At 43.1% G+C, this 22697-nt stretch overlaps 4 protein-coding genes across 6 annotated transcripts; 2 read left to right on the top strand and 2 right to left on the bottom strand.

Annotated features, from left to right (window-relative positions):
- The first annotated feature begins 382 nt into the window (after positions 1-382).
- Positions 383-4169, top strand: LOC148401802 (protein phosphatase 1 regulatory subunit 3A). Its single transcript, XM_088368805.1, has 3 exons — positions 383-1466; positions 2921-2955; positions 3042-4169. The coding sequence occupies exons 1-3, from the start codon at positions 613-615 to the stop codon at positions 3182-3184; spliced, it is 1032 nt and encodes a 343-aa protein (XP_088224931.1). The 5' UTR covers positions 383-612; the 3' UTR covers positions 3185-4169.
- A 730-nt stretch (positions 4170-4899) lies between these two features.
- gtsf1 (gametocyte specific factor 1) lies at positions 4900-6714 on the bottom strand. 2 transcript variants are annotated; one of them, XM_088368807.1, is made up of 7 exons: positions 6558-6714; positions 6138-6234; positions 5956-6062; positions 5608-5734; positions 5473-5547; positions 5190-5253; positions 4900-5116 (listed from the first exon to the last, which is right to left on the bottom strand). In XM_088368807.1, the coding sequence occupies exons 2-7, from the start codon at positions 6217-6219 to the stop codon at positions 5056-5058; spliced, it is 516 nt and encodes a 171-aa protein (XP_088224933.1). In that variant the 5' UTR covers positions 6220-6234; positions 6558-6714; the 3' UTR covers positions 4900-5055. The 2 variants fall into 2 exon arrangements, with proteins under 2 accessions (XP_088224933.1, XP_088224932.1); XM_088368806.1 differs by having other exon boundaries at positions 5473-5734.
- Positions 6715-7108: 394 nt separating this feature from the next.
- Positions 7109-16009, bottom strand: LOC148401800 (uncharacterized). Of its 2 annotated transcripts, none has more exons than XM_088368177.1 (9): positions 14142-16009; positions 13749-13973; positions 13438-13596; positions 12051-12122; positions 10762-11847; positions 10311-10403; positions 9583-9632; positions 7934-9077; positions 7109-7864 (listed from the first exon to the last, which is right to left on the bottom strand). In XM_088368177.1, the coding sequence occupies exons 1-9, from the start codon at positions 14763-14765 to the stop codon at positions 7733-7735; spliced, it is 3585 nt and encodes a 1194-aa protein (XP_088224303.1). In that variant the 5' UTR covers positions 14766-16009; the 3' UTR covers positions 7109-7732. The 2 variants fall into 2 exon arrangements, with proteins under 2 accessions (XP_088224303.1, XP_088224305.1); XM_088368179.1 differs by having other exon boundaries at positions 13776-13973.
- Positions 15525-22562, top strand: LOC148401799 (oxysterol-binding protein-related protein 2-like). The gene is made up of 14 exons (XM_088368186.1): positions 15525-15652; positions 15886-16028; positions 16605-16719; positions 16863-16938; positions 17375-17509; positions 17951-18048; positions 18133-18315; positions 18520-18627; positions 18712-18801; positions 18890-19016; positions 19864-19968; positions 20038-20161; positions 20234-20324; positions 20673-22562. The coding sequence occupies exons 2-14, from the start codon at positions 15992-15994 to the stop codon at positions 20773-20775; spliced, it is 1392 nt and encodes a 463-aa protein (XP_088224312.1). The 5' UTR covers positions 15525-15652; positions 15886-15991; the 3' UTR covers positions 20776-22562.
- The last annotated feature ends 135 nt before the right edge of the window (positions 22563-22697 follow it).

Below are 22697 nucleotides of genomic sequence, written 5' to 3'. Positions count from 1 at the left end.
AAAAACAGGAAGGAAAAATCAAATGTTGTCAGAAACATAAATTACCAGGTAAAATACACATACATGAGAATTATACTCAAGTGCAATTGTGTCATCAATGTGTGATCAATATTGGTATCGGTACTAGAAGCAAATTTAAATGGCCCGCTTCCCCTAGCTGTGCAGACAGGCTGCAGGAAAAAACAATCACGTAAAACATTAACACATTCTCATAAAACATTGCCGTTTTTAATTAGCTGTAATGGTATTTGGAATTGACTTTATTCCTCCTGGGAATGTAGGCCGTAATATCACATTTCCATTTGCCGGCGTCGAGCCAGCCCAAACCAAACGCTACTCTGCAAGGGGGCGGGGAGGGGAGATCATACCAACTCGAAGACACATCGAGACACATGGAGATCCCGGTAGGTCAAGACTAAAATTAGACCTCGACAGCGGCCAAAGTGTGATGTTTTAGCAGGGGATACACGATCACAAGGCCTGGCAGAACAAGTTTCCCATGCGTGACATTTAACAGCGCACGTTAACCTAGGAGACGAGCTGTGCATAATGCACCGCCAGTGCTGTCGCTGCAAGTCGATTTACTCCTCGGGGGTCCGCATATGAGCAAAAATGTCTTTTTTAACCATACCAGGTCAAGAGAGTCTTTTCGTTCCCATCAAAACTGGCAGGTCATCTGACCAGGCAGAGGTACACTTGGCAGATGATGACGACGACGAAGACGACGATGAGGGAAGCGAGAACGTGCGCCTGATCCCAAGATGCTCCCCGGTGCCCAGGAGACGAGGCGCGTCCATCCACGACGAGACTGCCGAGTACATGCGCATCCAAGCATCGCTGTCCCCCGGAAAGCGAGTGTCGTTCGCAGACACGACAGGCGGAGACCTCGTGGATGTCCGCGAGTTCGTCACCTTCGAGTCGGAGGACGAAGAGGACGCTGCAAAGTGGGATGAAGAGCGAGCGAAGTATCGCCCACCTGACCGAGAACCGGTGTTCCTTGTGCACCCGGACTTTGAGCCCCCCGATGAAGGCGCGTTGCTGGAGGCCGTGCGCGGTCATAAAGTGTGCGTCGAACGCGTCGGTCCCGTAGAGGATGAGCCCCTCGCCTTTAGTGGCCTTGTGCGGGTGCTCAACGTGTCCTTCCACAAGGCAGTTTACATCAGGTCCACCATGGACAACTGGGAGACATACTTCGATCACCCCGCAGAGTATCTCCACGGATCCAATGAAGGGGAGACAGATACGTTCTCCTTCAAGCTGTCTTTTGCGCCCCCTTACGTCACCCACGGCTCTCGCATTGAGTTCGTTGTCCGCTATGAAACCACTGAGGGGGATCACTGGGACAATAACTCCCATATGAACTACACGGTGACTCTGCTTCTGTCCTATGAAGAAGACAAATCACTGGAGACTGACGGTGGACAGCAACAATTGAAGGGGATCATAAAATCCCCCAAAGACTACAGGTAAGCCACTATGCAGACCCGAGAAACTACTTAAGTGTTCCGGTCTCACAGTTAATAAAGACAATTTTGAATTTTTTTTTTTTAAATTAGTAAAATAGCACTTTATAAAATTGTACTTTATCGAAACATGACATGATGAAAAATAATTTGAAGAAATAATCATGTCCGCCATTGTTATTTAATGCTTCAATTCAATAGTCTGTGCTGCTCCTATTGGTGTGTTTCTCAATTTTGAGTTCTTGTCTTACGTCCAACTTAGGGCAAAGGGTTCAACATAGCAAAGAAAAAGAAGGGAGCTATGGCAGAAAAACAATCACACAGGCGTTTGATGATAGGGATGTTTTTCATAAACAAAACTATAATTGAAAAGTATCAAGCTTCTTCCCGCAAGCCAGTAAATGTGTAACAACAGGGAACATCTAGTAGTTGACTGTTAATGTAAAATAAGCAGTCCTAGCATGTCGACTGTTGCTACCTAGAGACTGCTTTTACAATCGTAAGAACAGCAAGGCTTCAAGTCACAGGACGCCAGTCGACTAATGAAGGTTACGTAATGAGAGGAGAGTGCTCGACCTCACATCCTCCAGAGGGGACTGGCCATCGAGTGTGTGTTGACAAAGCCATCGACTACAAAATGTGCACAAACACATACAATAACAGTTCTGATTCCAAAATGCTTAGGAATTTCCCCTGAAAAGAAATTGAAGAGCAAACTCGTTTTAACTAAGACTTGAATTGATGGGTACTTAAATGGGTACTTCAATTACGAGTGACACACCTACGTCACGACAATGTCGGGAACAAATCTCATTTTTGCAAGACTTTTCCTTTTGCATGTAACTGACAAACTGACATTACCAGATCACAGACTCATTTTGAACGTTGTTCTGTATAAAAGTATAGCAAAAAATGCATGTTGAATTGAATTCATTTGTTGAGCATGCCCATGACTTTAAAAAACTCATCTCTCAAATCATTTTTCCGCATTGAAATGAATGGAAGTGCTATTAATCCGTTCAAAAAAAAATACTGGATAATACTACACTTTCTAAAAACATACAGTCAAGGAATAACTGAACAGAATGACAAAGAATGAAACTGGGTTAAGCGATTTGTGAAAGGGCTAAGCAATTTATGGAGCCAGAGGGCACGCCGCTGAAAATGCAAGTTATCCGGTGGTGTGACAGGACAGTCAAAACAGCCAAAGGGCAGGTGTCATTTTCAGCCTTTAGGTTCGCCTTCGCAAAAATACACCTCTGAACTTTTCCATCTGCCAGCTGTCATTCAAGGATATGAATGCAAGCAGAGCCTATAACTATACAATGGTCCTGGCCTGTTTTTATTTTACAAAAATCCTGAAAACATTCAACCTAATCAAGCCTTGTGTATCCTACTGAAAATTATAAAGCGCTTTTTTGCTGATTGTTATTTATTCAATTCCTCTTTTCTTTCAGTACGTGCATCGATTTACACTCATCCAGCGATGAAGGTAAAAGTCTGACTGTTTTTGTTTAATAAGACTGATGGATCTGTGGGAAACCATGTTGCATTGTGGGTTTTTTCTTTGTCATGCAGGTGAAACAGAGACCTCAGGGTCAGCAAGTGGAAGTTGTGAAGGATGGTGTCCAGTCGTCATATTGCCGGAGAGTGACAAGGAGGAAAGCTCAATCTTGGAAGAACTGGAGAGCAAGCAGCAGATTCCGCAGTTAACACAATAAATCCTAAACTAGCAAAACTGCCATGCCTTCATTCGGGTCAAATAGTCCACCACAATCAGTGTTTGAATTCTGTTGAAATAATTTCAAATTTCATCTACGTGTCGAAAAAGGCATTCAAGTGTACAGTAAAAGCAGTTTGTGTTTTAATTAGCATCTGGCTCATTATTTTTGTGTACTCTTGAGGTACATTTTCTCATGAATTTTATCAACTAATTTTGCACCCAATTTACATTACACTAATTCAAGACAAGCTTCTTATTTCTCAACAAACCTGTGCCTATGGGTGAACACAATTTATTCAGTTATGCATTAAGTATATGTGATTTGATTTCCCGTTGTGGCAAGCCGGAGACAACCATTGAATCGTCGACAAGGAACAAAAGGTTGCATTAATACAGATGCATAACTGATAATCATGTATATCACCAGGAGAATATTATCCCATACAAACACTGAGTAAATGCATTGAACAAATTAGTGACTGGATGTGCCAGAACTTTCTCCAATTAAACAAAGATAAAACTGAAGTGATTGTTTTTGGAGCCAAAGAGGAACAATTAAAAGTCAGGGCTCAGCTTCAATCAGTGATGTTAAAGTCTTAGAAAGCTCTGAATGGTCTAAGTATATTTCTGATTTGCTGATCCCTTATGAACCTCTCAGATCGTCTGGCACAGGTCTGCTCTCTGCTCCCAGAGTTAGAACTAAGCAGGGAGAAGGAGCGTTCAGCTTCTAGTACGCTCCAAATATCTGGAACAAACTCCCAGAGACATGCAGGTCTGCTGCAAGCCTCAATGTTTTTAAGTCAGAGCTGAAGACTTTTCTGTTTGCTGCTGCCTATTGCTGATTTTATTTTACACTGCACTGTAACTCTGATGCTTTTAATGTTTTCTTTTTCTTTGATGCATTTCATGTTTTGTTTAAAGCACTTTGAACTACCTTGTTGTTGAAATGTGCTATACAAATAAACTTGCCTTGCCTTACAGTATTTATTGTTTTGGCCCTCCTGTTATGGCAGCAATTATCATCTTGTTAGGTTACGGATTCTAGTTATTGATCTGACTCCAAATTGTGATCAACACTTAACTCATAAATTGCTATGTCCTAATCCACACACTGGCGCACCTAACAATTTTGCGAGTTCGTTCTGTCAAAGAGAAGACCAGTAGATCAATTAGACCAAATTTACCAATTATTTATTCCTGACAAAGCGCACTAATACAGGCCTGGGTCCCGGGTCCCTCACACTAAAACTCGTGCGTTTTTGTGACCACCAAAAGACGACACATTCTTCCGGGTTGCCCAGTTTTAAAGAAACACAATATGAATATTAAAGCATGCAAAATATTGTGAGATGATTGGTGGATGGCCATCTCCTCCCCGTCCAGGTGTCGCTGAGGTCAGGCGGTTGGGTTTTCCCCTCGATGCCCAGTCCCATAGATGTGCTGTTGTTCTCGTTTCTCACCGACCTTGAGATTATCTCGTCCGGTACTCCCTGTCTGGGCCTATACACAACACTTCCAAGAAAACAAGTTCATGCAGTTTGCCTGCACATTCCTCGGCCCCCACCAATCCACACGAGCACTTCAATACTAGATATTAATATGATTATAAGTTTAACACAACCTTAAAAAATATGTTTGCAAACTCCCAAAAACACATTTTCCTTTATTCTGTACATAAACATCTCATGTAGTCATTGAGCATTGAGCAACAAATGCCATGCAAGATATTTATTTTGTGGAAACCGAACTTAGAAAAACAAAGGCACAGCACTTGTGCATGAGAACAACAAAACAAAACTTTAAAAGCAAACACTTCAAGGTGAAAAGTCCACCAACTGGTCTCAACAGAAACCGATAAAACATTTCAAACTACCACGGAAGGGAACTGGGTCCACGGAACTGGGCTCCAATAGCATTGAAGGCTTGGGATCTGTTGGAGAGAGACGAATGACTGACAAATAGAAAGCACAATTTTCCCACAACCAGTCGTGCAAATGACTTACTCCTTGAGGTAACTGGCCATTGGAGTCACACCCCAAACAAATGGAATGGGTGCTTCATCCACCTCTGCATAACAAACAGGATAAAGTGAAAGTCTGAGTTGAGTCGCAGAGCATATGCAGAAAAGCAAAGACGGGCATTTATCCTTGTTGTAAAAGCCAATTACTTGAGAAAAATAATTCCAAGTCTGGTCACTCTTACCTCGAGGCACCACTCGGAGCTCTCTGTATGCCAGTCACAGTACAACTAGTTTACAAAGGTTATTGGAACTGGTTTCAATCTCACCCTCTTCCCAGTCTTCAGTCGTAGCAGTGGTGAACTGGGGCCTGACGGGAACCTTCAATTTCTCTTCAGATCCAGCTGCAAGCAGAAAGGACATCAACTCAAGCCACAGCTCAAAAGACACACTTGTCATCTTACCATCCTTTACACCCACTGAAACCCTGTTGGGACACGTTTCAGTGTGCCTGGCCAGTTCATCTCTCGGGACCAGGTGGCAGGCGTTGAAGGGGCAGGTTTTAAGCGTCTTGGCCAGTTGCGGATGGTTCTGCATCAGTAAAAGATGACTTGTACTTATCGATGCATTCAGGTTGATGGGGTAAAATTTTCTAGTTTGTTGAAACTGGATTTACAAAGCTCCTTTCAATTGTAAAGTTATTTTCTTAGGCTCAACACAGATCGAGTGATGCGGCCAACTTTTCAATGTTGATTTATCGATGAAAATTAGTTGAGCTTCAGTATTAAAAATAAAAATTAAGCAACACTCACCTTTTTGCATTTCAAAAGGTGATACGAGAGCCGACAAGCTCGGATCAGGTGACTTATATCAAATGGGCACTGGCAAAGTTTATCAGGATCAATGTCGCTTTTCTCATCTTTAAAACAAGATGACAACATAAAGTCACCGTTCGCTGTGAATGGCGTAGTCGAAGATGTGTTGTGTTATTTACCATTGTCTATGTCCAAAGTTTTGATTGCAGAGCGGGCACGCGGAGATGAGTTGATGCTGCTCCCAAACTTGATGGTTGTCATTTTTTTTCAGATGACCTTGGAATTGTAAAACCTCGTGCATGTCAAGTATTTGAACAACCGAGGTAGTACAACAAAATCGTTACTAATGAAATCAATTACTTCGAATAAAGTGTTAAATGTATCTTAATACTTTTAGGCTCATCATTTAATTTATTTCGTCATTCACGCAATTAATTAGTGAGCAAAGTTTCACCAGATTATGAAGACCGCTATATCGTACGAACACGGCACATGGCGTAGCTACTTTTCCGAAGCTAACCATTTTAAACTCCTGAAGTCGTTTACGGGCAATTTGGCTGAAGACAGGTAAATGCAGCCGGAGGACAAAGAGGCCTTACCCAACGAACGTCCTTCGTTTATCCTTGAAAAAGTTATTTGAACAAAAGCAACGTGGTCTAATAAGAGATTGTCACAATGACCTCTAAGCAACTATTCTTTGAACAGGGAAGAAGGTTCGACGGACGCATCTGCTGAATATTTATGAGCAAACGTGACGTCATTTGAGATCAACGCCTGAGTTCTGTCTCTCACTACACGTCACCACTTGCATCGATAGAGAGATGAAAATTGCAGGATAATTTTTCAGACAATTCAGTGAAATTGAATATGTTCCCAGTGTACTGTAAAATAAACAATCATCTTTATTGCATTGTATATAGGATCTTATGGACTCAATTATTTTCAGGTATTTCAGTCTATTTGATCATTAAAAAACCTTGTGCTGCATGTTTATGTGACAGATGAAGTTGTCAGGCAGCCATAAGAGGTTAAAGCGATTTAGTGTTAAGCAGGTCATATCTCATTAACTACTTAGCATTTACTTTTTCTTTTTTTAACATGACACAACAAATTGGAGATTCCCGTGGGCTGATGATTGTGAAGCACAGACACATTTTCTCTTGTGTTTATTAAATAGAACAAGTTGTTTCATCTCTACAAAAAAAACATAACAAAAATCACAGTGTGTATGTACATTACAGTTTTTGTGAATCCAAATATAAGTTTTCAAAAGCGATTGACTCATTTGAATTGGTATTTAATAGCGTGCTTGAATGAGTTCAGCAGAAAACTGCCAGAGGTAGAAAAAAAAAGTAAGAAATCATTGCAAGTGTGGTGGCTGCATTGCGACAAAAACAAATATATTTGTAAATGATTCATGTACACTCCTTGCTACAGAAAAAAGAAACAAAGCTCTCAGAAAGTAGGATGAGCTTTCTTTCCGCTTATTTAAGAAAACAGTAATTTGTCTCGCTCACTGATATTGTCTTCATTTGTATTTAGTTTTCGCCATGTTTGATGGAAGCGAAATGGTGTCTGATGGTAGCCATCTCCATTTTGGACCTCATTGGCTTTACGCATTTAGTCGTGAATGAGGATCATTGTGAATCAAAGGACACAGTAGAAAGATTTGAACCACAAACCAAATCCACCTACACACACTCACATCAATTCCACCACTTCACTATTCTGTCCTCTTAGTTGTGCGGTAAAACCAGCAGCAGCTAATTGTTCTTCACTCACAATTGGGCTCCGTAGTTTGGCATCTTGTGACTTTCCGGCTGGACGTTTCCTTCTGGTTGGATCGAAACGAACGAGCAAAGCAGAAGGTCAGGGTGCCGCTGGAGCTGCAGTCGTAATTTCCATCCTGGTTCGAGACACGAATGAAAGCATTGAAGGAATGCAATCATTTTTGAGACTATTGTGCTCAACTCACCTCTGCTATGGGAGTTCTCAGGCTGTATGTCGCACCATTACTCCCGTTCTTCCGTTTCTCCTCCCTTTCGGCTCGGCTGAGCTCCTCTCTCTGCCTCATGAACCTGTGGTTGACGATCCCGGTCACGCTGTCGTTCCTCGGCAACGAGGCCGCAGGAGTCCTCACGGGAAGGCGCTCCAGACCGCTTTTCGGCTTCTGGGCCGATCCCGGTCTTTCTGCCCGACCGCTCACTCGGCGTAGAAACTCAGTGACCAAACCACCTGCAGATTTGTTTGGGGGCTTGAGATTCGGACCCGGAGGCTCTCGATGAGGGCTGAGATTATGTCTTGCAGCAGATCTGTGAGTCATTTGGCGAGAGGGGCTTTGGTGAGTCCACGTCGTTCGATCGCGAGTGTTGGCTGTAGATGAGGAGCTCAAATTGGATGATGCAGCAGATGCAGATTGACTTCTATAAAGTTTCGGGGAGGAGGCTGTGAGTCTGGACCTCTCTGTTCTAGTTGTTAGTCTGTCTAGTGAGGTGGAGATGCAGCGAGAGCGGGAAGAGACCAGACAGGAGTTGACTGCCCGAGAGGGGCTGTTCTTCACTGCCACGAGGCCTTGAGGGCCTTCTGTCTGCACGCCAACACTCACCATCAGTGGCCTGATATGAGTCTGCGTACCAGAGCAGGCCACATCCACTCCGCAGCCCGCTAATCTTCTTCTGTTCGCCTGCGAGCCACCGTGACCCGCCTGCCTCCAGCCGGCGGCCATCTCCTTCATATCATCGCTCAGGTTGGCCGAAGAGCCGACGCAGAGCATTGAAAAGGAGGTCGGCGGCGTCCACCACGGAGACTGCGTGTCCACAGATTCTCTGTCACTTTCGGGACTTTGCTTCAGCTGAGCCAGTCGGACTCTGCGCTTGGACGGGGGGCTGTAGTAAATGCGCAGAGATGACTTCTCTGGAGCGGTGTGGCTTCTCTCCATGAACATCTGCTCAAAGTCAAGTTCGGGGAAGCTAAATGGCATGATTTGATGGTCCCATGTCTTAATCAGTGGCTCCTGGTCCAGTAGGGCAGCCTGCTGGCTCAGATAACACCAGTTCTTCCTCTTGTAGGCGTGTGGAGAAAGTTGGTGCTGAAGTTTCTGCCTTATGGAGCTGCGTATTCTGCAAATACAGTCGGCAGATATGAAGAACTGTTCAACTGTTTTTGGGCCGTGGATAAAACGGGGCCCAGCCTCGTTCTGGCATTCGGAGTCACCCTTCCGCTTATATGGAAGAACTTAAGCGGCTTTATTTACATCTGCTGTTATCGATATGCACGCAGCATACTTTGTCGTAAATATCTCTTATTATGTGGCTTTATGTGTCGAGGATTTTTTCCAGGTTCATAATGTGTCTTCTCTGTGGTGTGTCAAATTTATAAAACATTTTTATTTTCTCTTCACACTGAGTTTCACAGAAAGTGATGCTGTAAAATACAGTAAAAACAAAAATCAATACATATTACAATTCCTTTGTATATCTTAACTAACACTGATGTGCTGGTTTTGTTTTATTAACAGTAATTGAAAACACAAATGCCAAATGGCCCTTTTTCTGTTCGCCACACGTAGAGGAAAAAAAGGTTTGGACGCCCCTGATGTAAATGTACAAATCAAACATCACCAACCTGTCAGCGTCAGCACGTCCCTCATCAGCGGCGACACCACTGACAGCACACTGACGTTGAAGAGAAAAATACATCCACATGAATGAACATTGACACAATGTTTTTATCTAAGACAATTTGATTTCCACAGATGACAGTCTTGCCACATACTGTCAGATTACAAATCATTTTGTTCTCATTTTTCATTGCATGTAGCATTCAAGCAGTAGAGGACACCAAAAGGGGTCATAATATGCAATACCTGAAAAAATGGCAAAATTAAGCATTTGTATCAATGCCTTGATTGACAGAACAATGAGGTATCTTCTTTGTTCATTTTTCTTTATTCTAACAACCATGCGGCCTTGCGATATGACCTTAATTTTTTTTTTTTTTTAAAGTTGATGAAAGATCAGCTTTATTGGCACCAAGAAGGGGAGATTTGCTGTGTTTTTTGTGCATGCTGCATACTGTTGAAACTCAAAGGTTTGGATTACAAGTGCACAACCAGAATGACAGGATATGTCAAAATGTAGGTTACAACCTCAGGAGTGTTTTTCCACAGAGCAAATTGTGTTCGAACTCTGCTGGCCTTTTTGGCTTCAGCCACGGCAGCTTAGCCCCAATACTCTGGCACCAGTTTGCTCATGGTTCCTGCTGTACTGTCTGTCAAGGGGGCGTGCAGCCAGAGCCATGGATCATCACCAGGGTTTCCCGCTGCATCCCATAAACGGAGGACACGTTCTCACCTCACTTGCTTGGCTATCGGGTGTTTCCTCCTGGATTTCGCCATCCATGCTTTGCAGCAAACCTCGCAACATGGTCATGTATTTGTCCTTGGCCTGAATCAAATGTAGCAGAGCTTTAGCTTATGCTGGACATGTTTAAAAAGGGATAAAGCAAGACTACAAGGTATGTGCTAGCACGAATCAAAACATAATCCTCTAATTAATATTGCGTTTGTAGAATAAGAATTCAATAGAATCTTTAATTAAAAGGGGACATGATGCTGGGTGAAATTATTTGGGTGTGCACCGGCTCTCGCCCAATGTCAGCATGCTCGCGACCTTGGTGAGGATATTCGATTCCGAGAATTGATTGATGGATGGACTTGGTAGATTCATGTCAACGGCGGGTAATCTAAAAGTGTGAACATTTTGATGGTGAACGCCATATTGAAAAAGCATGCAAAGAACCAACCTCTTTTGCGTCCTGTACAGATTCTTGACACCACAAATGAAGGATCCACAGAATTTGCATGGACAGCTGCACTCTCAGGTCCCATTTGGACAAAAGCCCTTGTGTTGTTTGTTTTGTTCTCTCATCCACATCGACGTCGAGAGCTTGAATGCATTCCTGCTTTTTTGCCGATTCTATGAAACCTTGACTGATAGTATCTTGATCGACATATTCCCCACTGAGAGAGGAAAACACATGACCTTCCTGGTGAGGGGAATTGTTGCCACTGAGAAGGACCTCTATCCTCATGATAAAAGCCTGCAGCATGGCCTGTAGAAGCTCCAGTGTCTCGTTCAAAGGCCCCGGCAAGAAGAATGACTTTGTTATGCCATCTGTTGGCGAGGTGAGCACACCACTGGAAGGAGAAGAGCAATGGCCGTTTTTGGGTGGAGTTTTCACAAGCTGGATGGCAGAACTCAAAATGCAGGAATGATCTCGGAGGGCGGCGAGACTTGCATAATCCGTCTGAGTCATTTGTTTCGGGCTGCTGTCAGGTGAGCTCTTGCCAAGGCTCTCTGATGGGTCCCACTCACCCCCTATGGGACCTTCTCTAGTGATGTGACAAGAGGGAAGCTGCCCTTCGGTATCCACTGCCGCCTTTTCGTCATGCGAGGCGCTTGACATTTTGAAACCTCTTTCCTTTCTGTTCTTCCTCACAGTGGAAGGCGACAAGCGCTCGTCCAGAACATTCCGATTCTCCTCCTCCTCCTCGTTTCCCCGTCCACCATCTCTCTCTTTCAAGTCGTTCATTTCCGTTCGCAGCCCGCGATTCTCCACCTCCAGCTCCACGATGCGGCGGCTCAGGAGCATGGCCTCCTCTTCCACCAGTTTCAAGTGAACTTTGACCTCCGCCTCTCTGGCGAAGGCGGACTTTTGTTTACGATCAGGCAATTGGGAGGCGTCGAGGTCGCCGTAAGCCGAATGGTACCCGGCCAGCTGCTCGTGCATGACTTCACTCTCGGACACCATCTTGGCGAGCTTCTTGCACATGAGGGCCAACTCTTCTTTGGCAAAGTGGAGTTGGCACTTGAGATCGCTGTCATCCTGCTGTAAAGGCAAAGACCATGATGGAGGGTTAGCGAAATCTACTGTGGGTCAGTACATACTATAAGTGGGCAACATTTTTAAAATAATAATATACTGTAGATGTGAGGAAGAGGATAAAATAACATAAAAAGACATTGAGATGTGGCCTAAAGTGTAATTGTATTTCCTGTATGTATTTAAACATCAGAATAACAAAAACCAACCTCAAGCTGTTGAGACAGCCTCCGCTCAGTTTTACTGGATGTTGATCTGGCACTTCGCTTCTTTAAAAAGCTCTAAGATATAAAAAAAGACAGGGATGTGTTTTTAATGTGATTATTTGATTGATAACATGAAAATAAGGCATTAATTCACACTTTTAATTCTGCATTCCAGGTGATGCAAAACCTTCTCAGTGGCCTAATTCCTGTCACACCCATATACTTAATGTCTTGTTCTTTCCAGAGGTCTCAACTACCAAAGTTTGACTTATCAATGACAGTTTACGTCACATCCAACTGTCGTGGGTTGACAAGTTAGCCAGCTCCGGTTGCTGGAATGAAACTCCCCACCCTGGTCCTATCTATTACATGGCGGAAGAGCAACTGCGCACGTTAAATTATTTGCGAGCGATTTCTCTCCCCCCAGATCGGAAATCAGCCACAAAATCAGACACGAGAAATGAACAAATCATCAATAACTGTATTCTATTAACGGCGTTTGCATAAAAATAGATATAAATGTTTATTGTTAGACAACAGCTGAATTGTCTCATTATGCCTGTGCTACTTTTGTATCTACAATTAACTGATGAGATGAATGTTGGTGTATATTTCAATTTACAAAAAAAAAAAAACCTGAATTTTTAACACATTTGTCTCTTTCAAGACTTTTCATTTTGATGCTCATTATGATGTGACAAAAATGGTCACACACCATCCATCCAGGTGAAATGCGAAGGTTGCCAATGCTCAAACCGTGTTTTAGGTTTCTGGGTGAGCTAATCTAAGTGGATTCTCCCTGTAAGCATCTGCCCCAGACTGAGCTCAGGCTAAAGTACAGAATCCTGGATTAAAGAAGACATGTGGCACAAGTGAATCATGTCTGCTAGTCTCAAGGATAACGTCAGAGTCAAAAGTGTGACACTTTAAGGGTGTACCCCATCAGTTTTGGAACATTCTTTGATGGCTGTAGGTCACTGTGTCGGCACGGCATGCCAACTCCCGCCTTGCTGGATGCCATAATACATGCTGATCCCGATTTAGCCAGGCTTAATAGAATCAGAAAAGCTTGGGTCTATTTTAGTAATCTCTCACTTGCTCGCACCCTCTGCTCGTTTTTCTCTGTCTTCTGGTTTGAGGATGTCAGCTGCCCAGGGAGGTCAGACTCCGGCATACCGGGAGGCGGCACCCAGGCAGCTGCCGGCCCGGCCCTTGAGCTCATATCAGGGTGTCGTTTCATGTGCTTTGAATGGGGAGGGGTGCAGCTGGCTGGGATGGGTGCAGCTGTGAGGGGTCACCATGGGTTTGTGGTGGTGACACTTTTGGACTTGGACTGCACACGTCCATCCAACGCATTGGTTTTGTTGTGAGAAAGGCAAAAAGCTCTCACCTCTCGGGCTTTCTCCAACTCAGCCTGCAAGACGTGCTTGGCCACCTCCAGCTCTTGTGTCTTCTCACGAAGCATCTCATTCTCCCAGTCCAACTGGCTGTTCTTCTTCTGCACCACCTCCAGCTCATTGTACAATCGCAGAGACACACTCTTTGCAACCTGTGTGGAAAACCAATGAAGAAAGATTTGGTGCTCCATCAAATAGATACAGTATAAGGAAAAAATGAAGCGCAGGTAGATCGGGGTCTCAGGTACCCCGGGGCACCACTGCTTGTTGAGTGATTCCCCCCCAGCACACACACAAAAATAACCTTAATATCATGCTCAAGTGTCCTGACCAGCTCCCCGTCCACCTGCCCGGTCTGGGCCACTCTGATGCTACGTCGCTCGGCCTTGCGGAGACGATACTGAAGGATGCGGCAGGTCTTGTTGGCCTGCTCCAGCTGCTGCCGTAGATCCTGCAGCTGACGCATCTCCTCCTCCTGGAACATGTCACGCATCTCCAACATCTCACAGCGCAGCTCCTCTACCTCATCCTGGGATGTTTTTGAATAAAGACAGACATTTAAAAAAAAAAGTGGTATTATTTGACTCATCAATCAATAATAAAAAATATCAACAAGTAACTTGGAGCCCTTGAAAATACTGAAGTTGATTCAAGTCAATTGGCTGTCATTCAATTAAGCGCAACTGAAGAGCCTTACCCTCAAATACTCATTCTCCGACCTCAAATCTTCAACCTCCCTGACCAGGTCATCAGTAGTCTCTGCCATCATGAGATCCATAAATGTCCCGGAGGAGTTGACCAAAGTGATGGCTCGTTCAACAGCATCCAGGGGGGGAGAGCAAGCGGTGTGCGCTGCTTTCACGCGCTCTTTGCCGTCGTCTTTGCCTCCACCGACGGGTCCCTTGTAAGCTCTCCCGTCTGTCCATCTTAATTCATTGTCGCTAATGGGAGAGTCGCGCTTGTTGCCCTCCCACGTACAATCGGATATTTCTGAGCTGCTGTCAGAGGAGGGTTTCCCTGAAAAGCAGCCGGAGTCTTTGCTCAGGTCCTCGGACGTGTTGCTGGCGTCGGAGAGTTTCCTCTGGGCATCGGGTCGCCTCTGGCATTCTGTCACGGCGCTCATCGTGCGTTTCCCCGTTGTTTTCGCCTCTTTCCCGGAGCCACGATGACCTGCCGATGTTCCTCTTGCCTGGCTGCCGTTTTGGCTCTCTTTAGATGTAGACTCCTTTTTCCTCCTCTGAACAGTACCCTGTTGGGACACCATGGGTGGCTTCTGGCTCCGAGGCGCACTCTTTACGCATCTGTCTCCTTCTCTGTTCATTGTGCGACCGTTTTCCTTTTTTGTTTTGTTTTATATCAACAAGAGCAAACAATTTGGCTTCTTCACTCCAGGCTGACCATGACTTGTTTATAAACATCAGTTGGCCAAAATCTTTTACTACTGTTCTGCAAACAGATAGCACTGGATTTTTAACACCCAAAATTGGAACCCATAAGACATGCCATTGCACGTGAACAGTATTGGTCAGATTCGTTTCCGGTTATTGCTTCAAAATAAAACCCCAACGAATTTTAGCGAAGACTAGGGAGATTTGTGAAACATAATTACAGCTTTTAACATAATGTATGATATAACTTTATATCGATTGACGACTGACCTTTGCCCCCATGACAATGTGTGTTTAGCGCCCTGGCAAGGAGAGTCATTTGTTTTATCGTTTTGTTTCCGGTTTTGTCTTACACTGATTTCGACTACAAACTTGATGGCGCTACAATTACTCAAGTACAAATAGTTTCATACAGTTTCATATTCTGGTGCAACTCAAATATGACACAGAGTGATTGAATAAAAATATAAAACGGAGGTCAATTTGTAGATAATTGCTCCATCTATTATCAATATATTTAGGGTTTTTCTTAACTGTAATTATTAATGATATCATGGAATTTCGACACTGTGTAGAGAATGTAATATATAAATTTTGACTTTCGAATCAAATAATTGATGTCACCAAATTTATTGGGACGTACATTTACCTGTATAAAAATAACTCACGTTTACGAGCGCTCAATCTGCACACTGCGCTGTGATTGGCCATTGCACACGTCAATCATGGTGCCCTTGCCACCCACTTCCTCCTGTCAGTAAACGCTGAATTGAACTGTCCTCGATTGTTTACGTTCGGCGCACACTGATTGGCTTCACAGGTACATTTCAGTAAACTCGTTTTACAATCAGATGACAGCATCTCGATTGCCCTTTACCTGTTTGGTAGTGCGCTGCTAACGTTAGTTTATGTCTCCTGAGTTCGTTTTAACTCACCAGCTAGCTTCGCTAAGTAATGTTCGCTAGCCAGTCCGCGCAACATGCAAGTGGCAGCCAGCTGTCGCCCGCAAGCAGTCGGTAACAAAAGTGTCCTCATCCTTGCGTGTGTTTACAGTGCCGTGTTTTGGCTCCTTGCGATGGTTGGAGGGGATCCAGACTTGGGGGTTCGCTCGCTCGCTGCTTTCAACATGACTCTTGACTGACTGTCCACACGACTCACGATGAACAGCGAGGAGGAGTTTTACGACGCCGAGACAGGTGAGGGAGGCTGAACGGACAGCTGTCAAGTGTCGGGACGTCTGCATTCTGCACGTTGTAATGTTCGTAAATTTGAGGTGGCACATTTCATGTCAGTTTGCACAAAATAATTACAGTTCAAAAGAAGGCAATCGGAATATTTGTAGGAGAATCCTCATTTAATAACTTGAGACTTTTAAATTTTCTACATGTTGTGAAACTGAAAAGATCTTTTTAAATAGATTTTTTAAAACGATGAAATGCCAGATAATCAGCAATGCCTTCAAATAAAAAAACAACAACTATTCTTTTACTGTATTTCATTAAAAGAAACTAAATTGTGGGATGAGCACTGGAATTTAAGAAATTTAAATTATTTTCAAATCTAAAATTATAGAAAAAAAATACTGCATTATGTATGTATATATTACTGTATACTGTATTAATACTGGCATCTCCTCCACTGGCATCATTTTACTTAATATTTCTCCCAACGTGCCAGCTAATTTGTTTTTGTGCAATCTTCCTGAATCAAATCTTGTGAGTGTACACGATGTTTCTTGATGTGCTCAAATGAAAAGGATTCTTTTGACTCAGGGCTCGAGTCGGATGATTCCTTGGAAGTTAGTTTCCAGGACGCTCTGGTGTTCGAAAGCAGCAACCAGGTCACAGATGGCTCCGCTGCAGAGTACAATGGAGTGTGGCAGCGTAGGTGAGGAATCTCACATCCGCTTCCTTATATTCCTAAAATGTAAGAGGTCATTTGGCAGATGTGATGGAGCCATTTGTTATATATGTGATTTCCAATTAAAAGAAAACAAAGCTAAACCTTTTTTCTGTTGTTCTTTTTACCAGAAAAACCCTGCCTGCTGAAATGATCACCAGAAGCAATTTCAGTGTGACAAGCATACTGAAGAAATGCATCGGGATGGTGAGTCATAACGTCATGTTTTGAATTTTCAACAAGACCTACAGTAGAACGGAACATGTATGTTTAGGGTATCACGATTTGACAAGCAGTTCATTCATTTCGCGAAAAGCTGTCTCACAACCCAACATGTCCAAACACATTGTTGATACATAATTAAATTTTATGTCCTCCAGTGACCCTGCAACTTTTTCTGATTTCTTTGCTCTTGTTTGTATTGTTGCAAATGCTCTTGGTCCTCTTCTCTGCTCACTTAGCTATATTTGGTTTGGCTATTACATTTTTGGATCATCACAAGGCCCAAAATAACTCGAGTATAATTTCTCTGGATCCAACTGCTCTTTTCTTGTTTGTGTTTTTTTTTTTTCTTTTTCATTGTACACGCAATAATGTAGGCATCATTTCAAAACACTGTAATGTCAATGTTGTGTTTCTATAGGAGCTGTCCAAAATAGCCATGCCAATTGTGTTTAATGAGCCACTGAGCTTCCTCCAGAGACTCTCGGAGTACATGGAACATACTCATCTTATCCACAGAGCCTGCACATTGCCTGACTCCATAGAGCGCATGCAGGTATGATCAACTAATGACTCTTGGGACTTTTCGTATGTCAACAGTGGTAGGAAAAAAACAAACCCCACCTGAATTATTAAATATGCCTTCAAATACGAGTGCCACGACTTTTTTGTGATGGGCGTCGTTGAGGTGAGGCGTCTGCGTTTGGTGACAATGCAAGCCCGAGGACAGTTGTGACATTAATCTTGATGGACAGACATTTTATTATTGTTGTTGATTTGCTCTTTTTTTAGATTGACAAATCGCCCGAGTGAGGCAATAAAAAATATGCTGCTTTCACTTGGGATTTCTGGTGTTAGGCACAAATATGTAAACAGAGGCCCTTGGAAGTCCATTGTGCCACTGGCTGTAAATTTCACATTCTAGTGAGGGATGTCTGGTAGGGATGAGTTATTCTTTAAAATGAACTGAAAATGATCTTTGCTTTTTTCTTAACAGGTTGTTGCTGCTTTTGCTGTTTCAGCTGTAGCATCTCAATGGGAACGGACTGGAAAGCCATTTAATCCGTTACTGGGGGAGACTTTTGAACTCACAAGGTATTGAAGAATGTTGGTGAAGTCCAAAAACAAATTTGTGTTAATTTGATTTTTGAAATCATTTTTCTTTCTTTTTTTTTAAAGAGAGGAAGATGGCTACCGATTGATCTCAGAGCAGGTGAGCCACCACCCTCCCGTCAGTGCCTTCCATGCAGAGTCCCTGAAGCAAGAATTTGCATTCCATGGATCAGTCTACCCCAAACTCACGTTTTGGGGTAAAAGTGTGGAGGCCGTACCAAAAGGCACCATGACGCTGGAGTTATTGAAGTGAGCCCTTGTTAATATTTGGTCATACTGCTTTCAGAATGTTAGATGTAAGGATGGTCACCATTAAGATTTTAATCAGCACAACACATTAAAATAATCTGAAAATTAGAGGGTTATACAACATGATGGACATTTTTATAAAATACTACATATAGTGTTTGTCTTAGACTGGTTAGTCAAACTAACAAAGTAATCTTCTTTCAGACATAAAGAAGCATACACATGGACCAATCCAATGTGCTGCGTGCATAACGTTATCATAGGAAAGATTTGGATCGAGCAGTATGGAACAGTGGAGATTGTAAACCACAGGTACCGTGACAGATGTTTTTCTTGTCGGAGTGGAAGCATTTTAAATGACAGACGTCTGACATTGTGCTCACGGTGATAATTCAGCACAGGAGAAAAGTGTGTGTTGAACTTCAAACCAGGTGGAATGTTTGGGAAAGAGCTGCACAAAGTGGAGGGACATATACAAGACAGCAGGTAAGAGCAGTGCAACGTGATCATCAGAAATCCATAGAAGGGGTAAATCTTTTACGGAAACAAGCTTGCGTCTCTGCTGTTGAACCAGGAAGAAGAAACGCCGCGTGATTTATGGCAAATGGACCGAGTGTATGTACAGCGTGGAGCCCAAGGTTTATGAGGCATACAAGAAGTCTGATAAAAAGGCGGGAGCAGACTCAAAAAAGCTGAAGCAGGTGAGATCATGATGTTTTATACATTCATCTTTCGCGATGAACGCCAACTCTAATATTTGAGGACCTCTTTCATCATCCTTCTGGCCAGCACAGGATTTTCTTGTGAGATTTTCCAGACTTGTATTTTTAAATAATACTTTACACTGTCACTGGGACTAGAAAAGATTTACATCAGGCCTTGTGACCATCCTGAGTTGTGAGAAGACACAATGCGGAGTCGCAGGTCCTCACTGAACTCCTTCATCTTGAGCAAGAATCTTGCACATTGACACCTGTTTCATCGCCACACCAGAAACAAACTTGTCAGTTAAATCAAAGTAAAATAAAATAAATGTTGAAAAAATACATTTTTAGGTCAAAATGTGCCAGCGGTGTGCATCGCAAATAACCACACCTTTCCTGTTTTTCTCACCAGCTTCCTCTTTTTGTATTATTATACTATAGCTACAGTGACTGGCCGTATCACTCGTGTGGTGTAGAACTTTGGGAGCCAATGGCTGTCGCTTTGCCCTTCAAGTGATAGCATTACCAAAACTGTTCCCTTCTTTGACATGTTTTTCAGTCTTTCTACTATGACTTGTTCATTTTTCTTTTCTTTCACAATAACATGCAGTGGCATGCGTAGCAGGTAAGGTTAAACATTTGTATTTGGTATCTGTAGTGTGCTGCTCCAGCTGTTATGTCCAAAGTGTATTGTGCTCATTGCCAGCACTAATCTACAATGCCTTGCAGTGACATGCATTGTTGCTTGAGAGATGTGTATAATTTGTGGCAAGTCTGTGACTCTCCTGTTTGCAGCAAATTCAGTCCTCCCACGTACGATAGTGATGTGTGTGTGTTTGTGTAGGAACATAGTAGTGAAGATAAGAATGCAGTTCAAGAGACTGTGACTGTGATACCAGGAAGTGCCTTACTCTGGAGGATATCGCCACGGCCTGCTCACTCGGCACAGGTTGGTGTCACGCACTTGCCTACACTGCGTAGAGTTCGTGGCTCGTGCTAACCTCATCATCTTGTTCAGATGTACAACTTTACCAACTTTGCCGTGACGCTGAACGAGCTGGAGCCCGGCATGGAGCGACTATTGGCGCCGACCGACTGCCGACAGAGGCCCGACATCCGAGCCATGGAGAGAGGAGACATAGGTAGCGACGGTCTACAACGTTGGCACGGTTGCGACTTTTCTTCTACTCTCCTGATGTGGTCTACTTACACAGACATGGCAAGTGCAGAGAAAGAGCGCCTCGAGGAGAAACAGAGGACCGCACGCAGAGAGCGATCCAAGGATGAGGAGGAATGGTCCACCAGGTATAAAACCGTGTGCAGATTGTTGACAATCGATTAATTATTTGGCGTTCATTTAAAATATGCTAATTTTGCACTTGTCCCTGCTATTTTGGGAACAAACTTGGAGGGCCGCCACTGCACAACAGTTTTTCTTAATCATATCCTTCGAAACGCTGGCTTTGCTTATTTTAAGAAAAGGGAGAAGACAAGATGTACCTTTCATTATTGATAAATGCGCCAGCTTTATCAAGACTTCCTCCATTGTCATCATGCCGTTACCTGTAAATGTCTCCTCCCAAATAGCAGTAAATTGTGTCACTAGCCCCTCAACAAAAATAATTCCAAAACTTTTTGCTCATGCCCCGTCAGGTGGTTCCAGCTCGGAGCCAACCCTCACACTGGTGCAGAGGATTGGCTGTACAAGGGTGGATACTTTGACAGGAAATTTACTGACTGTCCCGACATTTATTGACAATAAAAGAGGTTCGCTCTTGATTCCTCGCGGTATCTTAAAGAATAGTGTGACGTATTGAACACGTCTGTAGTAGCGTTTGAACTGATCATGTCAAATGATAAATGCTGCCCATGGGAAAGGTTCTACTCCGTTTACTTACTCTAGATGTTGATCCTAATATGCCCTATCCTCACCTTTGATGTGCTTTACTAATATTCACAGTCTACACATATGGTCAATGTTACAAAGCTGGAAAACGATTTAGATCACCCATGAGAGCACAGTCTGGGCTCTGTTTAAGTTCAGGTGCTAACCTCCAATGTTACACGTAGACAGGATTCTAAACTACCTTAGTTTGATCACCAACCACAAGCTACTTTCTAAAGAAATAATTTCCACTAGCCATTTTTTTAGAAAACTTTAGCTCTTTTTAGACTTAAGCGAATATTTGCGACCTTGATTGAATCCTGATGAGAACGCAACATTTGCTGCCTTCGAACGTATTCGCAATTCGCTTTAAGCCCCTATTCCACTGAGTGGCCAACATGTTCAAAATTTCCTTGACAAAAGAAACATCCCTAAAAGTGTTGGTGAACGTTTTGCGATCATAGGACCTTGCTTGAACCCTGACAATCTCTGACGCGAGCGTATTGGGCGGCGCAAGGTCATTATCCTCCTACATATAAAAGCTAATTTCCAGTGTGTTTAGCTGGGTTTTCTCCTCGAAGTCTAACAAAACCTGGCACCCTCTTGAACAAAAATGAACTGCCTTTCAAAAACCCTTCACAGATGCCAGAATGATGCACGTTCACAACAACATTCATCAGGGGGAAACGCCAACAAAATTGCGAATTGCTACATGTATCACTGGCCAAACTGGCTAGTCAGTTTTTTATTGTCCGCACCTGTCAAAATGAATTTCAACCCATTTTGGTGTTTTTGTGGGTAGAAATTTAGAACCCTGCCAAATTGTGTTCAAATATCAGGGTTTATTTAAATGCTTTTTTTCTAATGCATATAAGCCGACTAATCCGCTCTGAAGGCATTGTGTTTTCTCCTACGAGCAGCAAACATGCAAAAAAAAAAAAAGAGCTGCTCGCCAACAAATTTACTTGCACAATAAAATGCTATTGTTGGGCCCTGATGTAGTTGCGAATGGGCACAATTTTTGGCAGGCATTCAAAGCTGCTCTTTTACACGCATTAAAGCCATAAATTGTCTTCTGCGCTGAGGGGAAATACTGTATATGTATTCAGATTGACATTCAAAGCAAAGGATTCTGAGCATTTTCCATTTAACCGAAAGCTGTGACGATATTCTAAACTTATGTACACACAAGCGCTGTTAATTCCGATTTGAGCGTGAAGACTTTATCATTTTCTTCCAGCAACCAAAGTCCTGTGTCAGAACAGGGCCTGAACCTATGCAAGCTGATCCATACAGTCAACCCTTCTGAAATGTGAAAAATTTAAACATTTATTTCCTCTTGAGCTTTGCACCCAACTGAGTGAATGTGTATGGAATGTGATACGGCTTTTTTTTTAATTCTGAGCACTAACATTGCATCAAACTGCACAGTAGGCTCACTGTCCTGTGCACATACTGTTGGTTGGGTGAACAATGCTTACTTGAGTTCCAAGCATCTTCAACCTTGCAGGCATTAAAGTTGCAGGATTCATTATGCTTTCTGTTTATGATGTCGGTCTAGTTGAGTCGTGATAGTCTGTTCAGTGATCATCCCTGTGACATGAGACACATCCACACACGAACCTAGTATACATTAAAATATGGACTATGAGAACCTACTGGTCTTGTCACGTTATTTGATTACTCTAGTACCATAGAAAATCCTTAGATGAAAATGAGATACTTTTATGAACCACTTAATGTTTTCAGGTCCACATAATTTGACTTGGCATATATAAGACATTATATATCTG

Source organism: Syngnathus floridae, chromosome 2, assembly GCF_059516105.1.
Source record: "Syngnathus floridae isolate MCC-2025c chromosome 2, RoL_Sflo_1.0, whole genome shotgun sequence".
In the NCBI taxonomy this organism is placed as follows: Eukaryota; Metazoa; Chordata; class Actinopteri; order Syngnathiformes; family Syngnathidae; genus Syngnathus; species Syngnathus floridae.
Note: the sequence above shows the minus strand (reverse complement) of the source record. Positions and strands in the feature narration are given on the sequence as shown.